We start from the raw sequence: 24538 nt of genomic DNA, 5'->3' as shown, positions 1-24538 counted from the left end.
ACAAAAGAGTAAGGGCCGGTTTGGATGCCAAAATTTTTGGCAAACGCTACTGTAGCGTTTCGTTGTTATTTGGTAATTAGTGTCCAATCATAATTTAATTAGGCTTAAAAGATTCGTCTCGTGGATTTCGTCTAAACTGTGTAATTAGTTTTATTTTTTATTTATATTTAATGCTTCATGCATGCGTCTAAAGATTCGATGTGACGGAGAATCTTAAAAAAATTGGCATTTTGGGGTGCAACTAAACAGGGCCTAACTAACATATAAGTACTGTACAACCTTAATCTGATCGAGTGAACACTGACGGCGTGCATTATTTAACTACATACTCAAAGGACACCAAATACTACATCTAAAAGTTACAAGTGGAATATACTATTGTCTGTTCTGAATCTGAATTAGGATTGATTATGAGAGATAGATATGGTGATCGGAAGGAACAATAGTTTAAGCAAAAAGACAATTATATAATATGTAGCTGCTCAGTCACCAATGCAGTGGGGGGAAAAAAACAACCTTGGAGACACGGTTTGGTGAAACTTGCTAACCCAGAGGAGAGTGAGGTGGGTTAAAACAATACCCTGGCTTTTCTGCATATGACTTCTATCTACTACATCCAATACTGTAACTAGTGCCACTTTAGAAACTAAACAATTCAAATTTATATAAAAACACACTAGTACTACTCCTATGCTGCATGTCTCTCTGAGCGTGCAAGTGTGAATCTGCCGAGCAGGATGAAAGAAAACGCGAGTCTATATACAGCTGTAGGTCAAAGGCCTGAAGTCTGAAGTCTCAACTGAAAGCCTGAACAAAGGATAGCTTGCGTTGCCGCTGCGTGCATCAGCAGCAGGGTATGGCCGTATGGATGGATGGCCCGTGCATCAAGCGCACACCCACACACTGCACTGCACTGCACAGGCAGCTGGCACTGGCAAGGGATTTTGGTGAGCACTGAGCAGCGGACATTATTATCCGTAGAATTCTCAATTCTGGTCTGGAGGGAGTGAAGGACAAGGGAGAGGCACAGCCAAGAAATTAAAAATACAGAGGCCACGTCCTAGAAGTACACCACACGCCGACTCTGCACACAAAAGTACAGCATGGCATGCCATGCAATAACCCTCTGACGAGAGACGACTGACATGGTCAAGGAATCATTGGTGTCCTTTGCTCAAAGACAACAATTTCTCTTCTGAGTGACGGTCGCTCTGCCTCTGCGTGCTTGCATTGTCGATATAATTCACGTCGTACCACTGGGCGGTGGGCATTAATACTACCACTCTGCAGACCTTATGGTTGAATCAGTAGACTATATGATGATGATTATCACATCCTCTTCTCTGTTTCTACCTTTTGTGTTCTAAATCGACCTGCACAATAAGGTTGAGTCAAATAAGGAACCGCACAGAGGAGTAGTGTATATGAAGTGTTTCTCTTCTTCTTTTGATATTATGATCTTTTTGGCTTTTGGGGACTTCAAGTTCAACTGAGCTGGCTGGGCCTGATTAATCGGTTGCTGTACTTGGTAGGCTAGCTAGTCAACCACACAATCCATCCACTCGCCCGGACGATACCTAGGCCCGGTTGAGTTGTCGAAAATTTTGGCAAAATGACACTGTAGTATTTCGTTGTTATTTAACAATTAATATCCAATCATAGTCTAATTAGACTTAAAAGATTCATCTCATGGATTTTGTCTAAACTGTGTAATTAGTTTTGTTTTTTATTTATATTTAATGCTTTATACATGCGTACGTACTTAGCGGTGGCAGCAGCTTTTGTTGTTGTTGCTGCTGCTCGCGTCATCTGTCTCCACCACTCCCCCATCGATCGGCCTCTGCTGGACTGCTGCTCTGCACTGCACTGCACTGCACTGCCTTGTGAGTCTGGCAGTCTGCACAGTAACAGAGATGCTGGCTGGCTGGCTGGCTATTTGGTCCTTGCAAGCTTCGTGGCCCCGTTCGGCTTAACCGTATTTTTGGTTTTTTTTCCCAGTCAAAACAGTATTTTCTCCGTACCATCATTCAGCTAGAACAGGGTTGTGTTTTTCAGTATTAGTATTTTTTTCTCGTAACAACTCAGAACAGTATTGCCAAAGTTCAGCCGGCCGAACGGATGCTGCTGCTGCTGCTACCTTCGATCGGTTTCTGCATGCAACGCGTTGGTAGCGGTAGCAGTAGCCAGTAGTAGTAGGTGAGACTGGTTCTGGTTCGAGGATCAAACGCCGTGGCTCACGGGGATGAAATGGAATGGAAGGAAGGATCACCGGCGTCCGGGTCGAACAGATTGTGCTGCCTGTTGCGTTGGATTCTCTCATCTCAATTCTGTTCTGCCAGCGGCACTGACTGGCACCGGTAGTGGATAGCACTGTATAGACCATGGAGCGAGTCAGCGAGGGATGGAACAGAAGAATGACCCACAGGCCACGGTCCACTGACCAGATTCTCGGACGGACGACTGCTGACTCCCTATCATCGATGAATGTTTGACATACATATGCATAGAGTATTAAATATAGACTAAAAATAATTAATTATATAATTTGTGATTAATTTACGAGACGAATCTTTTAAACTTAATTAGTCTATGATTTAACAATGTGGTGCTATATTAACACATGTGCTAATGTCAGATTAATTAGACTTGATAAATTCATCTCGCAGATTAATGACGGATTCTATAATTTGTTTTTTTATTAGTATCCAAACACCCCATACAACACCCTCGTATAACACCCGACATAACATCTCAAAACTTTACACCCTAAATTTAAACAAGGCCTCAATCAAATCAGTTGATCAGGACACCCGGCCCGCACTCGTAAGGAGATTGCAGTCGATGGATTTAATGCGAATAAATATACGGGACCGAAACCAACCAATCAGTCACCGTACAAATTCAATCCTTCATTATCGAGATGAAGAAGAAAAGTAGTCTTATATTCTCGTGGCTGTCAGGTTCGAATAAGAGGTATTACAAGGGCTGAAAGATATCAAATGACGATTATGGCATGCACATTAGCGCCGACTTGTAGTTGTAGGTGGTGTAATTCAGAGACAACTTAGCAGACAACATGTAAAATGAGTTGTGTTTTAAGTTGTCTCATATATAACAAATTCAAAAAAAAATCCTTAGTTTGTGCATAGAACAAAGTTCATTTGTGAGTTTCTATTTATGTCAACAACTTGCAGCCTGTTCGGGAGGCCGTATCGTATCGTGGATTATTTACTGCTGACTGGTTTGGTGTGAGAGAAAAACACTGTTCCCGGCTGGAAATTTACGATCGTTTACGAGCAAGCGAACAGGCTTGTACGATGATCTATGGCCATGGGTTACTTCGGTAGTCTCAAACTTTTGCTTATGAGATACTTGTTTTGCCAGGCAACTTTTTCTCTCGACCCCTCCTCTTTTCTCCAAATCATAAAAAAAATCCTACATGATACTGAACTAGACGGACCTATGATACTTTTTATTGTGTCAATGACTCAAAATGTTTGTCCTAAATTGTAGCGTAGGAGGGGTACACTAGCTCTTCAAAATAGTGAAAATCTTTTGTGGCAAAGAAATAAGGCAACTATCACCTACTCTTAGTTGTCCAAATCTTTTGCATGTACAAAATCATCTTCTTCCACCCTTTAATTTTGCCACTTCATTTCTTCCCACTTTGGTTGCTCCATAGTGAACTTGTCTTCATCTCAGTTCTTGACGGTCAACATGAGTGTCCACCTCCTCCACCGATCATCACACATGTCACCATTGTCTCCTTATCTCTCCCATTCCCTAGGACAGGGGCCATCGCATCGCCCCTCGTGCTGGGACGCTCACAACCGAGCTCCCCGCCACCCTCCGCAACCTCCTCCCTCAACCCTTAGCTTCCTCATTCGTCTCTTCTATGGTAAGCCCATCCACGGGTGTCGGAGTGGCTTCACCTCAATCCCTAGGTGGACGCGGAGGACTCTGAGGGGGAATCTCACTGTCATTCACCGAGGTGGTTCCTGGCAAGGGAAAGCAGGTTGCCTTCGCTTCGTCCCCACCAAGGTTGCATCAGCTAGGCCAGGTGGATGCTCACAGGTGATCGGCAAACAGGTGCCTCCTGTTAGGCCTCAAGCTCATCTCAAGTTCGAGATTGCGGGTGGTGGATTCCCCACCGCCAGGGATGGCTGGGTGGAGCTCATCGGCAGCAAGAAGAAGCGCAAGCTTGGCCGCGAGCCGAGTCCGGTGCCCTTGGCTTTGGTGGGACGGTGTTCTAATTACTTTTGCTACGGACCAAATCACCACTGCTTTGCACAACCAGCATGATCGGCTATGATTTTTAGGTTGCGGGTTTAGGCGTGCAGTTGTATGCTGTTATAGAAATAGTAGGAACCTATTTGTTGTTTGCAGACACAATGCAGCTACAAAAATCTGCAACCAGCATGCCAAGTTAGCATTGATACCACTTGTAACGGCGGGTATCCGCCAGCGTCGCGTGTGTGTTCCCTGCGTGCGCCGCAACGGTGGCTGGTTGCCACTCTCCTGGTTCGGATGTCATGCAGGTGTGTTCACTAGGGGCCCGTTTAGTTTGCAAAATTTTTGGCGAAATGGTACTATAGTATTTTCGTTGTTATTTGGCAATTAGTATCCAATCATAGTCTAATTAGGCTTAAAAGATTCGTCTCGTGAATTTCGTCTAAACTGTGTAATTAGTTTTATTTTTTATTTATATTTAATGCTTCATGCATGCGTCCAAAGATTCGATGTGACGGAAAATCTTAAAAATTTTTGCAAAACGAAGTAAAACTAAACGGTACCTAGGTGTTGAATTTCTTTGCCAAAAATTTATACGCCTCCGTTGCCTATGTCATCTCGGGTTGGTTCCTCGATCGAGGTGATGTTGTTCCAGGGTGTACCTTTGCATGGTCCCCCACTCAGTGGAAATATGCTGCAAAGGCAGGCCGGCCCTGAGGGCGGGCGGACGGGGCAGTCGCCCTGGGCCCCAATTTCCTGGGGCCCCATCCCAGGTATATATACTGTATATTGCGTGGTTAAGAGGCTAAGAGCTTTAAGCAGCGAATAGTTTCCATCGTCGCTACCTGCAGGTATGCTGCCTCTCGCTGCAACTGCAACAACCTGACGATTCTCATGCGAGCTATTTTTGTGAAGTCGTTTGGTTACTGCAGATAAGCGCGGTGGGTCCTGATGGCTCCAACATATAATTTAGGCTCAGTTATTATATATATAATATTATATATATTATTATTCTTTATTAGAGATAGCACATTACGTTGCATTTCATGTAACTCGCTGCTAACTTGCTTTCTTCATCTTCTTCTATTAAACCAAAATTTACTTTACTGCAATTTGCTAGCTTCCTTCACTATCTTCTTGCATCTTCAAAGCGCACATGATTATGCATGCACCCGTACAGTAAAATCTTAACCTGCTTCTTTTATTTCTTTTTTAAATATTTTGTACAAAATCTAGTCAAACGGAAAAAATAAAAAATGAGTATGAGTAGATGAATTAATACAATCACACAGAGAGATTTATAAAGAAGTTTTTTAAGAGTAATTCAAGCGCTTCAAGAGATCCAAACAAGATGGTGATATGGTTGTCAAGGAACCAGAGTATACCATCATTATAGTGACAGAAAATTTGAAGGTATATATATATATATATATATATATATATATATATATATAGGGAGAGGCTATTCAGTAGCCGGCTACAAAATAAGTTATTCTGTAGCCACCTCCATTTACTATAATTTTATATACTAATTTACCATAATGTCAATACATATTTACGATAGTTGGGTTACTATAACACATGGGGATATTTACCATAACGTTATATTAAACCACTTAGTAAGGAGTTACTATAATCTCGTAAATTAACATAGTAATTATCATAACTCAAAGTGGCTACAGAATAAGTTATTCTGTAGCCAGCTACAGGATAGTAGTTATATATATATATATATATATATATGTGTGTGTGTGTTGTTTCTTTGAATATCGCTTTTGTATATGTAGCTAAGCGTTTATCATTAACTATTTTATACATATAAGTGTTTAAGCATGTGTATATAAGGGCCCCCTAGATTTTGGTTTTGCTCCGGGCCCCTAAAAACTCAGGGCCGGCCGTGGCGACGTTGCTAGCCCTTGTTGCTACTGTTGGAAGCTCTAGGCCACAGGTCTCTCGGAGCATCTCGATCTACTTTGCCACGCCAACTGATGAATATCACGATAAGCTTTTCACGTGAAATATACGCTAAGGACTCATCTAGTTTCTCCCTCTAAAATCTACTCTTTTATCTCATGATTGATACATGCATGGAGTATTAAATATAGACAAAAATAATTAATTGCACAGTTTACGACTAATTTGCGAGACGAATCTTTTAAGCCTAATTAGTCCATGATTTGACAATGTGGTGCTACAGTAACACGTGCGCTGATGACGGATTACTTAGGCTTAATAAATTCGTCTCGCGGATTACTGATGGATTTTATAATTTATTTTTTTATTAGTATTCAAACACCCCATACAACACCCCAAACTTTACGCCCTGAATTTAAGCCGGGCCTGAGATCACGCCCAACGCAGTGGCCTCGGTTGTGACTTCACAGGTCCAGCTACGTTCAAATGCCACCATGTGCATATATTAGGTGCTCCGCAGTTACCAGTGTAGCTTATAGAGGCTACTATTGCCTGAGGAGAGAGAACGTGAGGACCTCAGGTTGAAAGCAATGGATGCGAGAGTGAAACCGGCAAAAGAAAGCATACTTCATCCGTCACAAAATAAGTGCACATCTCATACTTCGAGGAGTCAATAAATTCTAAGTTTGACCAAGTATATACACAAAAGTAATGTTCTTGATACCAAATAAACATTATTAGATGATTTACATTATATATTTTTATAGTAAACATATTCAAAGATACAAATATTAATAGTATTTTCTAAAAATCTAGTCAAACTTGAGAATTTTTTATTTCTCCATGCTTATTTTTGGGATGGAGGGACTATTATCTTGGGACCACAAAGGAAAAGTGTTGTAACTTGCAAAAGGTGAAGAGTAGTCCTGGATATCCATTTCTACTTGTGGGAATCTTTTTGCATGAGTCTCACACCGCTATGTGCCCGCGTTGAGCACGGCCTACACCCCTCCTGCATACTTCAGCGTGGCACACCTCGCCATACCAATACGTCCCGTAGGAGCTAATATTTCAGGATTTAACAGCTTTGGATTTTTAGTGGTAGGCAATTTTTCAGTCGACAGCAAGGTGTTTACGGTGACTACGTCAATCTCAAAAATTTGTTAGCCCAGTCTTTGAAGGTGTTCACAGGTTTAGAGTTTACGTGCGTGTGTTTATTGAGGTAAGTGTACGTGCGTTGTTAGCGTCAGCGTTGTACCATGTAATTAAAAAATATGTACGGTGTAGTATGTGCCCTGTTACGGCCAAAAGATTGGACAAATTCGGATAGGTTTATTTTTAATAATAAATTATAATTTGAAAAGATAAAAAATAGAGAAATGGCACTGGGTCTCGGCCCGCCTCTCCTGGCCTTCTATGAGGAAGCCCGGATCTGTGTTCACGTTTGTCGCTGGCCTCGTAGCCCATCACAAACACGTGGGCTCATCACAAGCACGCGGTCGATCTTTACGGACAGCACCGCCTCGTAGCCCATCACGAACAGCCCACTGGCACTACAGCCCGAAAGAGCCCAAACCCACCACGTGCTCTTCCCCCTCTAGTCCTCGTCGATCCCGCGCACCATTTCGAAACCCCACCACGAAATCCCCATCGTCCCCGCCCAATGCCGCCCGCGCGCCGCCGCCCCCGCCGTGGCGCGACCCCCGCCGGCGGCGGCGACAACTCCGTCCCTTCCTCCGCCGCCGACCTCCTCGCGATTGCCGCCACGCTCATCCCGGCCGCCGCCACCGCCGCACTCAAAGCCCCGCCCCAACTCAAGCAGCTCGTGCACTCCCTCCCCGTCTCCCACCCGCTCCTCCTCTCCCTCCCGCAGGCACTCGCCCTAGCCCTCGCTCCCCCCTCCGACCCCGACGCCGGCTCCACTTCCGACGCGCCCCCGCCCCCACCCACTCCTCCGCGCCCCGCCTCCGTCCTCCTCCACCTGCTCGTCACACACCCCACCCACCCGCCACGATGGGACGACCTCATCTGCCCGCTCGCGCTGCTCCACGCCCGCCTCGCGCTCCTCGCCAACGCCGACCCGCCGGTCGCGGCCCTCGCCGCCTCCTGCTTCGAGCTCGCCTGGCGCGCCGACGCGCCGGGACGCGAAGCCCTCGTCGCGCAGACGCTGCCCTACCTCGTCGCCCTGGCGCTCACCTCCGGCTCCAGCGCCAGGCCGGTCCTCCGCCGCCTCTTCGCGTTCCGCGACGCGCTGCCGCTGCTCGACTACGACGACGACCAGAGCATCTCCGACTTCAAGATGCTCCTGCTGCGCTGCTTCGCCTCGCCGCTCTTTCTCAAGGCCGAGGAAGGGAGGAAGTTCCTCGCGCTCGTGCTCGGAGTCAGCGAAGGGATCGCCAGGGAGGGGCTGGAGCTCATCAGGGCGCAGGTGGGGTTGACGGGGGGCAAGCGCGCCGCGGTGGTAGCCTACGGGGAGGTCATCTTCAGGGCGTGGAAGGACGGTGGCTGGGTCCGTGGGGAGGTCGGCGAGGCGTTCCTGCAAGGGATGGTGGAGGGCGCCGTACACGCCGGGAGCAAGGAGGTGGCCAAGGCGGCCAGAAAGATCCTGTCGCCTTTCGTCGAGCAGAGAGCGGTTGCTGGGGTTGAAAAGTTGGTGTTCCGGCTTGCCGAACCTGTGCTGTTCCGTTCTTTGCAGGTATATATCTTGCCTTGTCTTTTGTCTTGTGGTGGTGGGCAGTGTGTGTGACTACTAGTAATTCCAGCAGGAATGGGATAAAACTGTCAGATAATAGAAACACTGAATGGAATTGCTTACTGTGTCGATTATATGTTATTACCCTTCAATTGAATTTAGGCAGAATATTAATAGGATGTGAAGTTTTGACATAATGTTTTCACATACTAGCCTGCTCTGAAGAATACTGAAGTAACCTATGACATAACACGTCCCATAGTTTACTGAACATTGCTGATGCTTAACTTCCATATATAAACATGGTTGACCACAACAGAGTTCTTAAAGGCACTATGTGCTAGTCTGATAGCAGGGTGGCATCTAGTGCCTAATCGCGTTCCTAGGAAAGCTAGGTGTTGCTGTTTTAAGATGCCTAATCACATGCTCCATTCGTTTTATCACATTTTGTTATGTTCCTGACTTCACGCATTAAGAAGCTGAGAACTCATTCTTTATTATGATAAGCATTAAGGAGCTGAGAAATCATTCTTTACTATGATTAGGTTTATTAAGAAATGTAGGATATTATTGGTTACTATGGTACACTACATGCTCCATTCGTTTTATCACATTTTGTTATGTTCCTGACTTCATGCATTAAGAAGCTGAGAACTCATTCTTTACTATGATACGCATTAAGGAGCTGAGAAATCATTCTTTACTATGATTAGGTTTATTAAGAAATGTAGGATATTATTGGTTACTATGGTACACTAATACTCTGTAGTGTATTATATTCCTCTCATGTCCCCAATAAATCATGAAATGTCAATGCCATGAAAAACTCGATAAGCTTAAGTTGAATTCAACTTGATTGTTAAAAACTGGACTAATTATTTGTTTAGTTTTCTGCTTTACAGTTCATCATTGAGCATATATTATGTTATATTAATGATAATATCTGGCTATTTACATTTAGCCAGATTTCTTTGCCTTATCTGAACTGGATACTGCTTGGCAGGTCGCAAACTCCAATGTGCGCCATAATGCTTTACATCTTCTATTAGATTTGTTTCCCCTTGAAGATCCAGATGTGACAAAGGATGTTAATGATCCTCTTCTAGAGAAGCAGTTCTTCTTGATAGACAAGCTCCTCATGGATGAATACCCAGAAATAAGAGCAGTTGCAGTTGAAGGAATCTGTCGTATTCTTAACCAATATTGGGAAGTTGTCCCTGCCCCCACTATTTCAAAATTTCTGAGTAAAATTGTTGACGACATGTCCAAGGATTCTTGCAATGAGGTTCGGCTATCAACACTTAATGGTCTCATATACTTGCTTGACAATCCACAAAGTCATGACATACTGAAAGTTCTACTTCCAAGATTAAGCGATATGATCTCAGATACTGCTATGTCTATCAGAGCTGCTGCTGTTGATCTTCTTTTAGCTATTCGTGATCTTCGATCATTCCAATACAATAAGGTATGGTACTTTTTACAAACTATGCTACGAACTTAAATAACCTAAAGATCTATAATTTGTTCCCTTCGAGCATATTAGAGTGTTCTTTTTATATCTTCAAGAAGGCTGTTTATATTCCCTTCTCTGTTGCAGGTTGTTGGTCTGGGTACTTTATTGTCTTCACTTGCAAATGATCATCCCCGCATTGCTCAAAAAATTACAAAGCTCCTCGTTCCTTCTTATTTTCCATCAAAGTTGAGCCCAAAAGAAGCATGTGCTCGCTGCATTGCACTAATCAAGAGGTCACCAACAGCTGGGGCAAGATTTTGTGAATTTGCTCTGTCTGAAGGGTCATCCCCAAGGTCTATTGTTGATCTAGTCAAATATTCAATTACTCTCGCATTATCACAATCAGGATGTAACTCAGATCAGATTGATGGCCTTATTATTGCTTCAGTCAATCTTATAAAAAGCTTATCCGACGAGCGCTCTAGTTTGGCTGCTTTGCGAGAATTCTTTGCAAATGCGAAGTTAAGGTTGGTCCTTCAAATTGCTGTTTCTGAGGGTGCTCGGGCTGCCCTTCTTAGTATAGCTCCAGTTGTTTTACCTGATGATCTATCTGTGCTGCATGAGGAATGCATGGATATAGTTGTGAATGCTGCTAGGATTTCAAAGCAAGAAGAATATCAGGAAACAGTGCTGGAAGCACATAAGTTGATAGTTTTGGGTGACTGGTCTGATGAGTTGTTTGAAGCCTTGACTAATACTCTGCAATCTAAAGCCTCTGATTTTGCTGAGATCTATGGAGTTGAACCTCCTCCATGCCCTGTTGCATCTTCAAGGAGGAAGAAAGGCAAGGCACTTAAGAAAATACCGGTACGTGACAGTGTTGTTGGAAAGGGGTCATCCAAATCAAAAGTCAGTAATGAAGAGCTTGCTGTTGCAGCGGGGGCAGCATGGCAGATCAATGAAATAGTAAAATCTAAAGACTTGAGAGATGCCTTTCTTCAATCTTCTTATTCAGAGATTGCATTGTCTTCCCTGAAGGTCATTTCTCAAGTGTTCGTTGAGCAGTGCCTATATTTGGACTCTTTAGACCTTGCACCTGTATTGGCCTATTTGAGTCTGGCTACATGTAATGACCTTCCAGATGTTAATCAAACTGGAAGCTGCTTGGAGGTAAGTTCCAAATTTCCACCACACTTGGATCTCAGTTTCTACTAAAATTTTGATAGCCAGTAATCATCAGTTGGAATATCATTGTGAACTGGTAATAAAATTTGCTAACTGCACTTGGGTTGATAGCTTTCCGACAGTTATGTATCAATCATATTTTCCTTTTCCATTCTATTGTTAAAGGTCTACTTTATTTGGATATTTTTTTTTACTATAGGAAATTTCATTGTTTCAGTCCTCAACTGCAAATCAGTCACTGGACCATCTGCTCAATTGTTTCGACAAACTTCTAAATGGAACTGTTAACAATCCACCATCAAAATCGAACAAGAATGGAAAAGCTTCACGATCAAAAGACCAGCAGAAAGGAGAATCTGAAGGTATAGCTACACCACATTTTACAATTTCTGATGTGAAAAATCTATTAAACTTACTGTTACATTAAAAAACCAGAATGTTTGTATTATCTTCTGAAAACATGCAAAATAATGTAATTAACCTATCTGTTGTTACCAATATCTGTGTATAATGTTACTGCCGGCTAAGTGGGTGATGTACGTAATGCAAATGCAGTGAAAGGCATGTTTAATGCGATTATGCTGGGCGCTTCAATTCTCAAGTTTATCGTTGACACAACTATGAAGCCAGTCAATGATGATAAAATAAGGTGCCTCAAATTTGCATCATCCTACATAAAATATGCAATATCATCCATCAAAAAGCATCAGGAACAGAGTTCGTCTTTCAAGGGGGATGATCTGAAGGACGCTTTGTTGCTTGTACGGAGCTCCTTTACATACGCAGCCAAGCTACTTCATTTGGTCTTATCAAGCTCACCTGAGGAGTCAAGCCCTCCAGAGGAAGCCTTCTTCCTTGCAAATGATCTTCTTGATCTTGTGCCAGCTGTCGAGTCCTTTGCTGGCTCAAGATTTGCACTCAGCATAGTTTCTATTCTGAAGCAATGGCTGCCTCTTCTCTTGTTGGGTCTTGTATGCCGGTGGCTAATTGGCCCACATAATGAAATGGCACCCAACGTCTTCCACTTTGCTGACTCTGTCTTACCACTGTGGGTCACTGCCGTGGCAAAGAATGAGATTCTTGATTCCAAAGAGCCTGGCCAGGACAAGCAAAGCAATCCGGCTGCAGAGGGTGAGGACTCACCATTATGCAGAAAGCTAGCAGAAATGATGGCGATCCTCCTGAAGAAAGGAAGCCCCAGAATCCTTGATTGCGTGAGCGGAGTCCTTCTGTCCACTTTCCAGTTGACGCTGCAAAGATCAGAGTATGACATTGTCTTGGGCATGACTCTTTTCGTTTGTGACAAGTTGCTAGGGAACAACACCCTAGCATTGGAAAAGCTGCAGCTTACTCGTGACTTTCTTCGTGAGAATTTCCTTGAGATTGATAGGTATGTCAGCGATGAGCTTGTTGACGATGACGATTCGAGGCAGCAACTGGAGAAAGCAAAAGCGCTGATAAGATCGGTTCTCACCGATGTCTGATTGATGTACATACCAGTTGTAAGCAACAAATTGGTGACTTGCAACTGGATAGTATTACTTAGGCATATGCATCTCTTTAAGCGTGTATATTCATTTGCTGTAATGGTACAGCCCAGGGGCTCATTTGCATCACGCTCTTTTTTTTAATAACGGTGTCATTGCTCGACAAAGGCACTGCAGTGGCCATGTGATTGGATAGAAGAGCATTTCCAGTTTTCCACTGACAAGTAGAAATCAGAAATGAATTGTTTGAATCAAGCTAGAGATATAACTGCTGTTGCATTCAAATTTACAGTCTACTTAGAACTGACACATGTATAACTTATGGAGGCTTTTATATGTATGCCATTAAAAAAGTTTGTAATTACACACAAGCCGTTAAAAAAATTGACTGCACACAAGTGTTATTGTTCTGAACGTCTTTGCTCTCCAAGCCATTCTGTTGGTGTTCTGTTCGTTTTTTACCGTTACATGTGGACCCGGTCAGTATAAAGGTCCAAAATACCCCTCATCCTCCCGTCAGGGTCCGCCACCACGGAGGAGTGCGCGCCGAGGCCCGAGACGTCGCATTTGTCCACCGTCAGGAATGACTCCACTCTGGCCGCAACCACAGCCTCCACCACCTCCATGTCTCTCTCTGTTGTGAGACCGACCAGGCACTGTGCGTGTGCGAGCTCTCACTCTCTCTCGTACTGCACACTGTGCACGGCGTGCCAGCTCGAGCAGCAGCCGCCGCCGCCACCACAGTGCATCCGTCCGATTCCTCGCCCCAGCAGCAGCTTCTCCATGGCCTCGCCTTCACCCCCGACCTGAAGAAGCTGCCATCCGCGCAGGTAGCAGCCCGGGCGGACCTCCGCCGTGGACATGGGCGGCGCCGAGCAGTGCTCGCCGTTGCTGCGCCGGTGCTCGGAGCCTCGACGGAAGGAGGAGCGGGCACGAGCTAGGAAGAGCGGCAGCGTGCGTGCCGGGTGGTCGACAGCGGAGCTCGCGCTCGAGCTCGCGGCCGCCATCCCCTCCGTCAGCGCTCGTGCTCGCGGCCGTGGGCGTGCCCGCCGCGCGCTCCGGCCCGGGCGAGGTGCAGGCGCACCTCCCGCGCCGCCGCGGCCAAGAAGGAGATGGCGGTGCTGCTGATGGTGGCCGCTCTGGCCGCGGCCATCCTCAAGGTGACCGCCTCGACGCGGCTGCTCTGCGCAGCTGCCCAGCCTAGCCCCGACCGCCGCGAGCGTGGGCGCGGGCAAGCTCCGCCCTGGCCGTCGCGGGCGCGCGCGGGCGAGCTCGGCCCGGCCAGCCGCCGCAAGCGCAGGCACGGGCGAGCTCGGCCCCGGCCAGCCGCCGCGAGCGCGGGCACGGGCGAGCTCTGCCTTGGCCGCACGCACGAGAAGAGAGAGTTTGAGAGAGAGAGAGGACAGGGATGAGAGGGGTATTTTGGACCTTTATACTGACCGGGCCCACATGTAACGGTGAAAAACAAACAGAACACTAACAGAATAGCTTGGAGAGCAAAGAAGTTCAGAACGATGGCACTCGTGTGCGGTCAATTTTTTTAATAACTTATGTGTAATTCTAAACTTTTTTAATGGCATACGTATAAAAGCCTCTAACTTATGTGCCAATCCACGTTATTGTAACCCACCAGATGCCACGTCATAATACCGAATGGACGCTAGTGTATACAAGCCACAAGGCACTATTTGTAAGGAAAAAAAATGGACAATTCAATATACAATTTAGTATGCCACCGAGAACCAACCCATTCTGTACTTATGGTGCAGTCAAACTAACTGTTTCTTCACAAATTGGTGCTCTGCTCCTAGTCTTATGCATTAGGTAAGGGTTACAATAGTTAGCAGTTGGTGAAACTGATCTATTGCTCTTGATCTACATGATTATGATATTCGTCCATCGTCTCCATGAGGTTCCACAGGAATCAGTTTGATGGCAGCAGCAATGGGCATCCCGAGGAGACCAAAGAGAATGCTGACGAACCATTGGAGCTGGGTGAGAGGTGTGGTGTTAGCAAAATCTCCCAGGAACTGGACGAGGATGAACTGGAAGATGATGGTGCCAGCGAGGATGCACAAGAAAATGGAGTTCTGTGGCAAGCCCTTGATAACATTGATCTCCTCCATGTCTCTTGAGCTTATCTCATTGAACACCTACATGGTATACACAGATTCAGCACTGGAAAGCTATATTGTTAGAAACCAAAAAAAAAAAATGCATCATTATCCTGTCTTTCCAACTCTTATCTGTTCTGTTCCTTGTCCTGTACTCTAGAATGCTAAACCAAGGAATGGCCTCCTCATTTCTGCCCAGTTTCTCTTATCTCTGGTACTTTAGTCTCTACTGAATAGACTATGGTAGAAAACTAGGTAAAGTGAGGATTTTGTGATGGTTGATTTACCTGGCAGAAGACGAAAGTGTTGAATATGATTGTATTTAGAACAGTATTAGCTTCAGAGCCTTCAAGCCCAAACAAGTATTCCCCTTGAGTTTGTAGATACCAAATGACCACAAACTGGAATATTGACTGCCCCACAATATTCCTCCACATCACGTTTGTGATGAATTTCCCTGCCCTTCCAACTGGTGATTTCTTCATTAAGTTATCATCAGGTGGTTCAGTTGCAAGTGCAAGCGCTCCTAGGGTATCCATGATCATGTTAACCCAAAGAAGTTGAACAGCTGTCAGTGGAGCATCTCCTGGCATGAGAACATGTATATCATGAGATGGAGAGGTGATAACTTAACACTATTGAATAAAACTTCCTCTGATCACATTGAGACCATTAACACGGTCTTCAATATGACACGTTGACTAACAATATCTAGAAAAATATATTATTTTAAATGGAAAGAATTATATTTATAGAAGTATTTTTCTTAGTGAATCTAGCATTGTCAATCTTTTAATATCAATCTATATAAAACTTTAACATCGATATCAATAGTAAAAGTGTAAAAAGTTTAACTTAAAACCTAGATGGACTTATATTTGTGATTATAGAGGAAAATATACCTGTAAAGCACGCGGAAGAGAAGTTAACCAGAAGTGCGACAATATTAACAGTCAGCTGGAACTGCACAAACTTTTGGATGTTGACATAAACAGATCGTCCCCATTTGGCTACTGTTACGATGGTGGAGAAATTATCATCAAGAATAACAACATCAGCGCTCTCTTTTGCTACCTGCGTAAAGCAATTTACAGAGTCTGGTAGTAAATGTTTGTGCTCTGGAACCTATTCAGATCATGGAGGATACAGAAGAGCTTATTTTCAGGGTGAAAAAGAGCCCCCCGTCTCCCAACACACACATAAAATGGCAACCACAACCAGTAGAGGATATATCACCTTTGCATATGTTTATTTTATTGAATTGTTATCAGAAATTGCATTAAAACCCATATTGTACTAGGAACTACTAGCTTTTGGTCACAATTAAAAGTCATTGATGTTTGTAATTTTTAAGGTTTCATAAAATATTGTCCTAAACAACATGTTCTTGTGACTGGAGGAAGTAGTTGAACACTGATAACAAGCCATACAGGCCACTGTTTATTTGCATCAACGTTGCATTACATCATATGTTGATGAAACACACATCATATGTGTGGCAGACTCTATGAATTTTGGTGGAGGGCCTTGATAACAGAATTTGAAGATATACTTCTACCCATGAATGGGCTTTCCTCTAGGAAATTCTTATTGAGAATGCAGCCATTACCAATGAACACATGTGCAAAGTACATACTACTGATCAATCAGTCGTGGAGTAAATAGATGTGACTTCAAGGAGGAAACCAGAGTATGAAGTCAAGATTCAGGTCTACTTAGCTTGCAAAATCTTGCAAGATTATATCTAAAAGATGAAAGATTTGTAGGCTCCAAATATCTCGAGGATATTATACTCATTGCTTAGTGATATTATTACCTCAGTCCCTGCAATTCCCATGGCAAGTCCAATATCTGCCTCACGTAGTGCTGGTGCGTCATTTGTACCATCACCAGTCACGGCAACAACCTCATTAAACGTGGTACGCAAGTGTTTCACAAGTGTAAGCTTATCAAGTGGTGACGATCGAGCCAGAACCTTCAGGACACAGGCATACTGGCACATGAGGATTTCCTATATGGATAAAAACTTGCAAGCTAAAGAGAAATTATTAGGTACATGGCAAACCTGCATCTTTGGAATTAACTCAAGGAGTTCTTTGGGATTTTTCTCTCTGAACTCAGCACCTTCAATGGCAATACCATCCTCAGTAAGTATACCACATTCACGAGCAATTGCCTTTGCTGTATTTATGTTGTCTCCTGTAACCATTCGAACAGCAATGCCAGCAGACCGGCAAGTTGCCACAGACTGCCTGACACCTGGACGAACAGGATCTTTGATCCCAACAATACCAATGCATATGTATCCTTGTAGCGGTATTTGCTCATCAATGGAAAAGCTATTGTCCATTTCCTGATAAGCAAGGCAGAGTGTCCTGAGTGCTTCTTTAGAAAATGTTTCAATGATATCACTGAGTTTCTTTGTAGCTGTTTTATCAAGTGCAACAATAGTACCTCTGGCATCTATGAATTTATCACAGGCAGCCAAGACTACTTCTGAAGCACCTTTACAATGTGCACGGTATCCTCCACCGGGAAGCTCGAGAATGATGCTCATCCTCTTTTTTGTTGAATTAAAAGGCTCAACTTTAACAATCTTAGTTTCCTGCCATTTTTCTTTGAAGTTTCCACGTATTGACAATGCAAAGTCCAACAAAGCAGCCTCAGTTGGGGTCCCTAGTATCTGACACTTCCCATCTTGGTTAATCACCACTTCACCAGCAGTGTTGTTAAAAATGGATTCCAGAAGAATTTGCAAAGCAAATTCTGGGAGTTTGGAAGAAAAACTTGAAAGCACTGGTGGATTGGTCACTTCCATGATGTTTCCACATATGCAAGCCTTCATGACAGACATGCGATTAGTTGTAAGAGTTCCTGTCTTGTCACTACAGATGACTGTGGCTGAGCCCATGGTTTCACAGGCAGCTAACTGTCGTACCAGTGCCTTCTCATTCATCATCTTCTTCATTGCAAATGCAAGGCTCAATGTCACTGCTAAAGGCAATCCCTCAGGAACAGCAACAACAACAATTGTGACTGCAATGGCAAAATGTTCCAGTACCTCCAGCACGTCTTCTCCAGACCAGCTTAAAAGAAGCCCATCAACGTATTTCTGGCCCACTAGCCCTTGCGAGAGGATAACAAAAGTTAAAAGGGCAAAAAACAGACCAATATTTCCAATAGTATTTGCAACTCCATTTAGTTTACCCTGCAGCGGAGTTTCATCATCCCCACTTTCAGTGATGGCAGCCATTAGTTTGCCCCACTGTGTTCGCATCCCTACTGCTGTAACCAGCATTTTGCATGATCCATCTAGGACTTTAGTCCCTGACAAAAGAAAAGGGTTGTCTTCATTTATGACAACAGGTTCACTCTCACCAGTTAGGCTGGACTCGTTGATCAATACAGAATACCCCGAAATAAAGAGGCCATCTGCAGGAACCTGATCTCCAACAGCTAGGTAGACAACATCACCAGGAAGAAGATCATCTATCAATATCCTTTGTCTGAACCCATCTCTGGTAACCTGAATAGAAATTTTCCTTTTCTCTTTGTCCAGATCCCTGAATTGTAAAGACTGCTTATAATTGCTCGTTGCAGTAACAGAAACAACCAGGAGGATACTTGTAAAAATTCCAATGCCATCATGGGCACCACTCGGCCACCCTTCCGTGGCAACGCCGACAACAAAAGATACAAGGGCACATGCTATAAGAATTACAAGAGTAGTATCTTGCAGTGCCTCCCACACAAACTCCCATAAGCCGCGGACCTCACTCTCCGTGAACTTGTTCGCTCCATACATGTCCTGCCGTTGATTCAGGCTGCACTCATCTGTGGTGATTCCATCAGCTAACGACGTCGCCAACTTGTCTGCGATCCCATCCAGCTGGCCAAGCGCGGTCAACTTTTCAGTGTCATGATTTTCAACGAGTGATGCTAGGTCATCGGCAGAGATCTGAAACCCAGCAGCTTTGACACCTTCAGGAACGACACACTCACTCTGAAGTGAAACACCTGAGTAGATGTGGTTTGGGCAACATGCTTAGATAACAGCAGCATTGAGGACCTTGATTGAGGTCAGAAAATGTGACATCTTGGAGTCCAAGTTATGCGATGAAGCAAATGAACCATTGCACAATTACCATGTTCGCTCTGCAGCGTGGACTTCGATACAAGCACATCAACACGCAGCTTCTCCTGCCATTCAGGAAGAAGCCATGAGTTTTGGTACAGTAACAACTGAACATTCTTTGGGGTGATATGAAAGATTCTAAGAAAAATTTTCTAATGAGAATATGTGACACTAAGAAACCTCAAATAATTATTGGCATAAGCATAACATGCTACATATCATAGGTTATCCGAGGGCTCTGGGCCCATAAAAAAACTTATGATGAAACAAAAAGATGATAGATGATCATCAAAATTCAAAAAGCTATATGCAGGTTGAGAGATACGGACACGGTGGGCCCGCTTGCAGAGGTCGCCGGCGGGGAGGGGCCCGAAGCGGAGGCGGCCGTGAGGGCTATTTGGCCGCCGCAGCGCAGCCCCTAACCCCGACCGCGGCCATGGGACCCGGCGGCCGGAGCAGGGAGCTGGTGATGCGCCGGGGAGGGGGAGGGGGGGCCCCGGCCGAGCGTCGACGCCGCTGTGCATGATTGCCGTCTCCCCCTTCCTCCCCCGCTTTGAGTATGCTTGCTGAATTTTTCTGACCACGTGACGTGCAGGAATGACAGGCACAAGTACAAGCACCGGATAGTTCATTCTCTTGTCCGAAAAATCTCACTCCCGCTGTGGCCCCGTTACTTATTGGGAGGATATTCTGTTTTCTTTTTTAACAAAGGCACATAATTATCACTCCATTTATGAATATGACCAATACGTTTTGGATATCTACATGTATATAACAAGAAAACCATTAATTTGTTTTTGGAGAATAACCCTGACCTTGCTTTGCTTGTTTGGTCCTCTGTCCTCAACATAGCAAATTCAGATCCCTATCCAAAAAAAAAAGGAAAAAAACATGGCAAATTCATATGCACTTAACATACACGGTCCTTTTTTTCCTATGAACTTACGGTAATTTTTCTGTTCGGGAGCACATCATTTTGATCTTGAACTTCAATTCCCGTTCAAGAAAAGCGAAAAAAGAAGAAAAAAAAGAAAATAATAATTACTGGACGTCTTTACCTGAGAGTTGAGGTGATATATTTACATATTACACTCATCAAGAATAAAGTTACACGTACAACACTTGGCTAAGTGGGTAGCATACCCATCTTACAAGTTCTTATTCTTATTACACTTCGTGAAGAAAGCGTCAATTGGGATATGTTTTCCTTCTTTAGAAGACTTCAATTGGGATGTGTTGGCTTTACCAGCTAATAGACACACACCCATGTCGGGGACAAGCTTGAGTGCTTGCTAGTATTGTGGAGGTGTGGTAGTCCAAAGACTCATCTCAACAGGGCCGTAGCTTGTCGACAAGCAACTAAACCCCGGGTGAAAATTTCACTGTGTCACTTTCCCAATAGTTTGCCCTTACTACACTTGTTATTCAATTGATCATATTGTGCTTGTGTAGTTTTTAGAGTAGCTCGACTAGTTGAGTAACTATATGGAGTAGTTGTTATATTGTGGAGCTCGATTAGTTGAGCAATTCAATTTGAGTAGCTTGTGTGCATTATTTGCAATTTAGTTGATATTCTCGCTACTAGAATTGCATAGGAAGGCTTGCTTTGCTTGCTAGGCTGGTGCATAGAAATATTAAGGATTACCTTTTGTACTAATACTTGTGCCTACTTTTGTTTTTTTTTCCATTGAAGGTATTTAGTTAGGCTATATTCGCCTCTTCTAGCCATCCCAACAGGTTTTTTGTACTAATACGCTTTGTTTCCTTGAGAGACAGCCTAGAGCGGAAGGCGAAAACCGTCTTTCCAAAATCAGCATATGAATGTCGTTATATAGGGTCAAAATTATCAACAATAGTGAAAGTGCAATCAAGCCCTAATTATGGATTTTGGTGATAATGACCACGCAATTAGAGAACTAATGAGATTTATCAAGAGGACAAACAGGGAATCTATATTTGAGGATGTTATACGAAATGGAGGAGCCCCCTAATTACACATGTTGATGGCTTCAAACTCAGAGGAGATTTAAATTCTTTTATATTTTTTATTTGAGTATAGGAAAAGCCATACTATAAAGGGAGACACAATGCTTAAGCTAACATGTGCTACCAAGAGCCTAATATCTTCACATACATCCTCAGTTTCACAGCCAAGATAGCCAGCACTCCACCCTTACTCTTGTTGTCTTGCCTGGTGCGGTGGTACCGCACCTAGAGAGAGGCACTGCCGCTAAACAGCACTACCGCACTAGAGCCGTAGCACTGCCATGACTTAAGTGACTGTTGGAAGGCACGGGGGTATTTATACTTTTTTCCTTCCTCTCCAACGTCTCTCTCTTCTTCCCCAACGGTTTAGTTCGACCAAAAATAGAAAAGTGCTCTTCTCTCTCTCCTCCATTGGTGACTTTGAGCTCCCAAGCTTCTCCTTTGATTTTCCCATCAATCTTTGAGAGAAAAAGGTCCCAAACTCGATTAGAGAGCAGATCCTTTGATTCCCCAACTTGAAAGAGCACTTGGTTCACGTTTTGGCCGACAATTGTATTTATTACTCTTGGAGCTTTGCTCCTAGCTGGCTAGAGCGTCGCCCGTAGAGCTTGCCAACTTGTGTGGCAGCCTCGAGATGTTTGTAACCATCTTTTGAAGCTAGTAAACTCATATCTCATCTCAAGAGTTAAGTCTCTTGACTTGAGAATGAGGAAGGATTGTAAAGTTCTAAGCCTTAGTGGCTAACCTCAACAATGTGGACTTAGGTAAGCCTTGGTGGTGAGCTGAACTATGAGATAAATCCTTGTGTCATCTTGTGCTTAAGTTATTTCACTTGCATTTCATATTGTGTTGAGGTGATTTCTAGGGTTTGTGGTTGATCTACTTGTGTGTGGTGTTCCTACCACTTCTAGTTGTTGATCTATGTTACAGATACCTGTAGGAAGCTTAGAAATTTATCTGATTCAAGTTTCCATTCATAGTTTTTGAATTGTGCCATGAAATTGTCTACAGGTGTGGTAGTGCCACAGAGCGGTAGTGTTGTGGGCACAGCGCGGCAGTGCCACAGGTTGAATTTGATGAATGTTTGAGTGTTTTTTTAACAGGCCTATTCACCCCCTCTAGGCTAACCAGAGATCCTACAAGTGGTATCAGAGCAGGTTACCTCGTGTGCCCTTCACCGCGTGAGGTATGGAGCCTGGAGGAGGTACTAGTGGTGTGAAGCCGGTGGACGTTGATCCGAAGCGAGTTGAGCTGCATGACACCGACAGTAGTGAGCTCAGCGTGTCCATAGCGAGCAACACCATGCTCCCACATCTTGAGACCACCGATGCCGAAAGAGATCTCAATGATGAAGAAAGAAGAAGAAGGAAGGAAGCAAGAAAAGCAAAAATAGAAGAAAGAGAGAAGAAGAAGAAGGAGTAGCAAAGACTTGAAGACAAGAAGCGAAGAAAGGAAGAAAGAAAGCTCAAGAGAGAAGCAAGAAGAAAAAGAAGAAAAGCAAGGAAGAAGAAGAGAAGGCAACTAATGCATCATCAAGTGACATCTCAAGTAGTTTCAAAGATGGAGATGATGATGAGTCCTACCAAGTGTCAAAGGGAGGCAAGATGAAGAAGAAAGAAAAGGGCAAAGTCGACTCCAACAACAAATATGCCATCGTATCCTTTAATTATTCCTCTATGCCTATGACTAACCTTGATCGGAAGTCTTTCATCAATGTGCCCACGGGCAAGTTACCTCATTTTGATGGGTTAACTTTGCTAAGTGGAAACATTTGATGAGAGCTTATCTTATAGGTCTTTACTCTAGCATTTGGGAAGTTGTTTGCAATGGATTCGAGCCACTGGTTGATCCCAAGAATCCAACACTAGATGAAATGAGAATTATTCATCTCAATGGTCAAGCCACAAGTGTGTTGCTTGGTGCTTTGGATGGTGATGAGTACAATAGAGTTAATGGTGTTGATGTTGCCAAGAAAATATGGGATACTTTGCACCTTGCACATGAAGGGGTTGACAAAGTGAGAAAGGCAAGAATTGATTTGTTGATGGCAAAGCTTAATCGGTTTGTGATCATGGATGGAAAAGGGCCACAAGAGATGTTTGATAGATTAATGACTATGGTGGACAAGATTAGAGGCTATGGTTGTGATGAGCTAGATGATCACAAAGTCATGAAGATCATGTTGGAAGCTTACTCACCTAGAAATGAGATCGTAGTGGCCCTAATTAGAGACAAGAAGTTTGAGTACTTCACACCAAATGATGTACTTGGAAGGATCTTGACATTTGATATGCAAAGATAAGAAGGAAATAAAAGGAAAAGGCTTGGTGAGTTGCAAGCAAAGCTAGATGGCATAAAGATCAAGGATGTAGTTCTCAAGTCCAACAAATCAAGCAAGCATGACTCTACAAGCAAGTCCAAGATTAACAAGCAAGCTTCAACAAGCAAGCCCAAGGTGAGCAAGCAAGTTTAAGAGCAAGTAGAGACCACATCATCCTCAAGTGAAAGTGAAAAAGATAATGATCAATATGAGAAGGTTGATGATGTTGCTCTCTTTATGAAGAGGTTTCATAAGGGGCTAAAGAAGCAAGGCTACAAGGTAGTGAAGAGGAAGTTTCCAAACAAGAAGAAGAGGACATCCTACAATTGTGGTAGCACCGATCACTTCATTGCCAAGTGTCCATATGAGATCAAAGACAATAAGTACAAGAAGGACAAGAAAGAGGACAAGACCGACCGAAGAAAGAGCAAGAAATACATGGGAGAGGCTCACATTGGGCATGAATGGGATTCAACTAGAGAGAGCACAAGTGAAGAGTATGAGAAGGTTGCAACCATTGCTATTCACAAGTCATCCCCTACACCAAAACTCTTCAACAACATGTCTGATGATGACTACTACTCCCCTCACATTTGTCTCATGGCAAAGGGTGAGAAGGTAAAACCAAAATCCAAGTCTCCACCTCCACCTCCACCTCCTAGTGATATCTCTAGTAGTGATAGTAGTGATAGCTCTAGTGATGATGAATCTAGTGATGAAGAAGTAAACATGATAACTAAAAATTTGGATGGAAAGACCAAATTATTCATCACTAAACTAATGGAGGATTTAGAGAGTGTCCAAGCCGAGCTAGAATCTAGAGAGGAGACTCTTATCCAACAAGAGGATCTCTACATTGCTAGCAAAGAAGCTCTTGCATTAGAGAGAAGTGAGGTGGAATCCTTGCGCAAGGCCTTGGCCAAAGAGCAAGAGGACCATGCTATCATAAAGAAATAAAATAATATACTCAAGAAAAAGTATTGTGACTTGGATGAAAAGCACAAAGAACTTGAGCTGCA

At 43.8% G+C, this 24538-nt stretch overlaps 2 protein-coding genes across 4 annotated transcripts; one reads left to right on the top strand and one right to left on the bottom strand.

Annotated features, from left to right (window-relative positions):
• Positions 1–7806: 7806 nt before the first annotated feature.
• On the top strand, positions 7807–13355 carry LOC136520522 (uncharacterized). Of its 2 annotated transcripts, none has more exons than XM_066514078.1 (5): positions 7807–8839; positions 9840–10304; positions 10437–11462; positions 11695–11839; positions 12033–13355. In XM_066514078.1, the coding sequence occupies exons 1-5, from the start codon at positions 7808–7810 to the stop codon at positions 12959–12961; spliced, it is 3597 nt and encodes a 1198-aa protein (XP_066370175.1). In that variant the 5' UTR covers position 7807; the 3' UTR covers positions 12962–13355. The 2 variants fall into 2 exon arrangements, with proteins under 2 accessions (XP_066370175.1, XP_066370168.1); XM_066514071.1 differs by having other exon boundaries at positions 11677–11839.
• A 1176-nt stretch (positions 13356–14531) lies between these two features.
• On the bottom strand, positions 14532–19837 carry LOC136520512 (calcium-transporting ATPase 3, plasma membrane-type-like). 2 transcript variants are annotated; one of them, XM_066514058.1, is made up of 7 exons: positions 19543–19837; positions 19224–19278; positions 17144–19095; positions 16895–17053; positions 15981–16152; positions 15366–15664; positions 14532–15117 (listed from the first exon to the last, which is right to left on the bottom strand). In XM_066514058.1, exons 1-7 carry the CDS (start codon positions 19735–19737, stop codon positions 14848–14850), a joined length of 3102 nt encoding a protein of 1033 aa, XP_066370155.1. In that variant the 5' UTR covers positions 19738–19837; the 3' UTR covers positions 14532–14847. The 2 variants fall into 2 exon arrangements, with proteins under 2 accessions (XP_066370155.1, XP_066370164.1); XM_066514067.1 differs by having other exon boundaries at positions 15010–15142.
• Between the last annotated feature and the right edge of the window lie 4701 nt (positions 19838–24538).

Source organism: Miscanthus floridulus, chromosome 2 (genome assembly GCF_019320115.1).
Source record: "Miscanthus floridulus cultivar M001 chromosome 2, ASM1932011v1, whole genome shotgun sequence".
Classification (NCBI taxonomy): Eukaryota; Viridiplantae; Streptophyta; class Magnoliopsida; order Poales; family Poaceae; genus Miscanthus; species Miscanthus floridulus.
This window is presented reverse-complemented; position numbering and strand designations above follow the sequence as displayed.